This window comes from Octodon degus, unplaced genomic scaffold (assembly GCF_000260255.1).
Source record: "Octodon degus isolate 3935 unplaced genomic scaffold, OctDeg1.0 scaffold00164, whole genome shotgun sequence".
NCBI lineage: Eukaryota > Metazoa > Chordata > Mammalia > Rodentia > Octodontidae > Octodon > Octodon degus.
In genome coordinates, this window is record NW_004524740.1 from 4,206,158 (window position 1) to 4,210,450 (window position 4,293).

At 36.1% G+C, this 4,293-nt stretch overlaps 1 protein-coding gene across 3 annotated transcripts in view; it reads right to left on the reverse strand.

Annotated features, from left to right (window-relative positions):
* Nucleotides 1-4,293, reverse strand: part of Brip1 (BRCA1 interacting protein C-terminal helicase 1) — a 135,536-nt gene that overhangs the window by 117,014 nt on the left and 14,229 nt on the right. For all 3 annotated transcript variants that reach the window (XM_023703164.1, XM_023703162.1, XM_023703163.1), the window contains exons 5-6: nucleotides 3,141-3,268; nucleotides 304-423 (exon numbers count right to left, since the gene is read on the reverse strand). In XM_023703164.1, the coding sequence (XP_023558932.1) occupies nucleotides 304-423; nucleotides 3,141-3,268 (248 nt within the window). The remainder of the gene's footprint in view (nucleotides 1-303; nucleotides 424-3,140; nucleotides 3,269-4,293) is intronic.

A 4,293-nucleotide genomic window follows, 5' to 3' on the forward strand; every position in this document is an offset into this window, starting at 1 on the left:
GTTTTGTTTTGTTTTGTTTGACTAACTATGAGTTAATGTTGGTAAAGACAATTACTATGAACTCAGATTAGAGCCACTTCTTTGATTTATGCTAAACCGTTATATATCGCTGCTTTTATACCATCTGTACAGATGTCAAGACAATTAAAAAGGCAAATAACACATCGTTATTATGAAAATACATTTGCAAGGGCCTGAATGCAAGCCCCAGTTCTGCCAAAAAAAAAAAAAAAAGTTAAAAAAGTAGAGTTAGAAAGTCCTACAATTTTCTTCTTTAAACTAAACAATACCAGCAATACATACATTCTGTGAAGAAAAGGAGTTTAACTTTCCTACTGGAGAGTTGAGTTTCGAAGTGTTCCCTGAAGCATCTTGTACATCCGAATGGTGTACTTCCTTTTCAAAACAATGACGCTTTCTAATCTGTAAATATACAACCAGATGAAGTTCAACATAAATTAAAATTAAAAATTAAATTAATCGACACCCTACTTGTCTCAAAGGTCAAAATACCTCTCTGGGGTTTTTTTCCATATTAAAAAATAATAATAATAATCTACCTGGCAATAATCAAATAAATTTTAAAAGCACAAATAGGCACCTCATTACAGCACTAAAATGGAAAAGAACAGAGCAACATCTGTTGAATTCTAACCAAAATAGTTTTAATCAATAATGTATCAACATTATAGGATTATTAAAAAATCTTCCTATAAAACAACCCTACCATGTAGATATCAAATACAATATTTAAAGTTAATCCATGTTAGGGCCAGGGAGATGACTCAATGGAATAAGCCCTTGCCTGGCAAGCGCAAGGGCCTGAGTTCAATCCCTGGTTCCGCAAAAAAAAAAAAGTTAATCCATGTTTAATTGGAAAATAAAGATAAGTCAATATTTAAACCTCATTCTATACTGAAAAAAACTCAGAATAAAATTTTAAAATGTACATCATGATTTCCTAGATGATAAAGTAAATTATTTGATTACTATCATTACTATTACTTAGTAGATATTTATAAACTAAATTGACCTTAATTAAATTTCTTTTAGAGGATCGGCAAGATAACTCAGTGGACTAAAGCACCTGCTTACGCTGGCACAGGGACCAGGGTTAGATCCCTGGTGTGCCTTGCTGGCCCCACCTCCAGGGCACACTGAAATGGCAATTGAGACTGGGTGTGGTGGCACACCCCTGTAATCCCAACACTTGGGAGTCTGAAAACAGGAGGATCACTGTGAGTCCAACTGTGTAGTGACACCCTGTACTAAATACATAAAAAAGTTAAATTTCTTTTACAAATATTACTAAGTTTTGCTTCTAAATTGTATTCTTGCTTTTTTTCCTACTTGCCAAAGGCCTATTTAATTAAGTCAGAAGAGGGTAAAAATAGATATTGATAATTCCGTTCCTACCAAAAGATAAGAGAAATAACCAAGTAAGTCTAAGAATAAATGTTTTACAACTTACATTGTACCCTACTACTAGCATCCAATTACAAAGTTTTAGGAGGTAGGAATCTCTGTAAATTCACTTCATTTATAATTTGTGCTTTTGCAAAAATAAAAAAGCACATTCTATTTCTAACAACAAGGTTTACTTACAGAAATATATTAACTGGAGTAGTTTAACTTAAATATGTAAGAATGCAAATCCTTTGATGTTCATGTGGTGCTGTATGCCTATAATCCCAACCCTCAGAAAACTAAGAGAGCACTGCCAAGTTCAAGGTCAGCTGGGGCTACCCAGCAAGTACCAGACCACCATGAACTACAGATGTGAACCTCCAAGAACAAAACAAAGCAAACAAGTAGTATGAGCATATTTGATTAAAAGAGTAAAAGCCAATTAATATTTAATAATTAAGTCTACTAAAATTCCAGTCTCTTATTTTGAGAAAAAAATTTCCTCATCTGCAAAAAGTATAGTTTATTAAAAGTATCTGATAATTCAGGTCTTCTAAATAATTTTCAGAAATGCACTGTGTGTGTGTGTGTGTCTCTCTCTCTTTTGAGACAGGATTTGGCTTTACAGTTTAGGTTGACCTTAAGCTCCTTTTGCAGCCCAGGTTGGGCTCCAACTCACAAGGATCTTCCTACCTTGGCCTCCTGAGTGCTGGGATTCCAGGTTGTGCCCCCATACTGAAGCTCAGATATACATGTTATATTATGTAGTACCAACCTCAAAAACTCAGTAAAAGTAAACTTTGTTATTATTCTAAAACCATCACACTAGGGACTTAGCTCAGTGGTACAGCACCTGCCTAGCATTTGTGAGGTTCTGAGTACAATTCCCAGTACCAATCAATCAATCAATAAAACTATCAATGCCAAAATATCCATAATGTGAATATTCATATCAATGCCATTATATCAAAAAATATTAGACAAAAACAATGGAATGGAGCCATTTTAAAAAGTGCAAAGTTGGGCTGGGGAGATAGCTCGGTGGTCTAAGCACCTGCCTGGCAAGTGTAAGGACCCAGGTTGGATTCCCAGTACCACACGCTGTGCCACACCATATCAGCCCTGAAACCAGACGTGGTGGCACACACCTGTAATCCCAGTGCTGGGAGGCTGAGACTGGAGGATCACTACAAGTTCAAGCTGCATAGCAAGACCCTGTACCAAATACATGAATAAACAAACAAACGATTTTTTAAAAATTTAAGAGGTGCAAAGTTGCTATACTATCAAAATATGGCTTAAGTATTTTGCTCTCAAATCCTCATATAAGAAAAGCATTGTGGGGCTGGTGAGATGGCTCAGTGGTCTAAAGCACCTACTTAGAACAAGCTTAGCAAAGCCCAGGGACCACAGTTCAATCCCCAGCACCACATGCCAGCCAGCCCGCCCGCCCCCTGGTGGACTGAGCTGGTCACACACACACACACACACACAAATAAATAAAAAAAAAAGAAAAGCATTGTATTATTTACCTTTAATGATATAGTAAATATTATGATCACAAATTCCTTTGCAATAAATAACTGTACAAAATGAAGTTATAATAAATTAACACTTAAGTTATGGACGTGACACAACCAAACTAATTTCCACAAGTGCCGCTGAGAGCTTGATTGGTACTTGACTACCATGCTGAACTATAACTAGATTATTTCAGCCAAGACATTGTTTACCTGCTGGGCAGTTTCTAAGGTTCGAATTCTTTTCTTCTCTACTTGAAAATCATCATCTCCATCTCTGTATTTGGATGCCTGCTTCTTAGCAGATAACTTTGCAGCCAGTGTGCTTTTCTCAGGAGAGTCTTATAGAAAAAGTCATTAAAATTGGTATAACTTATACTAAGGCACTCTTTACAAAAGAAAACTAAAACAAAGATGTGAGATGTATTTCTACATATTTCATACAATAACTTAAAACATGAAATATTACATATTTTTTTAAAAAAACATTCAGTTTACAGTACTCTAACAAATGAACATTTTGAGAAAACATGCCTTTGATAGGAAAATCTATTGTGACTTTAAATTGAGTCATGTTTTTGTAGACTAATCTCAACATGCTTTAAGAAAGAAACTAACAGTCTCTCAAGACTTAAGACCCACATAAGGGCTGGCCCTGGGTTTGGTCCCCAGCACAACAACAAAAGAAAAAATAAAAACTCAATGAGAGGGTCATACATGGAAGAGAAAGTCTAATCCTTTTTAAAAACTGGACATACTGAGTGTTAACAGAAATGCTGAAAATTTTTATATACAGGCATATCTTGAGAGATTTTCTGAGTTTATTTACAGATGATGTCAATAAAGCAAATACTGCAATAAAATGAGTCTCATCATTTTTTGTTGTTGTTCAGTGTAAATTTAACAGTAAATTATTGGGCCAGACAAATAACTCAGCAGATTAAAGTGCCTGCAAGCAGGTGCAGGGGCCGGAGGTTCAATCCCCAGGCCTGCCATGCCAGCCCCACTCCCAGGGCGCTCTGACATGGCAATTGAGACTGCATGGTGATGCATGCCTATAATCCCAGCTCTTGGGAGGCTGTAAAACAGGCGGATCACTACACGTCTGATCTAGTAGTGAGACCCTGAATACCCTATAGACCCTTCCCTAAAATACCAAAAAAAAAATTTTTTTTTTAATCTTATGTTAGTTTTAACATATTTCTCTTAATCTAGTAAGAACTATTTAAGGATTATCCATAAAACATCCTTGATTCTTCATAGTTTACTGGCCTTAGAAGATCAAGAAAAGGGGCTGGTGAGATGGCTCAGTGGTCTAGGGCACCTACTTAGAACAAGCTTAGCAAAGCACAAGGGACCGCGGTTC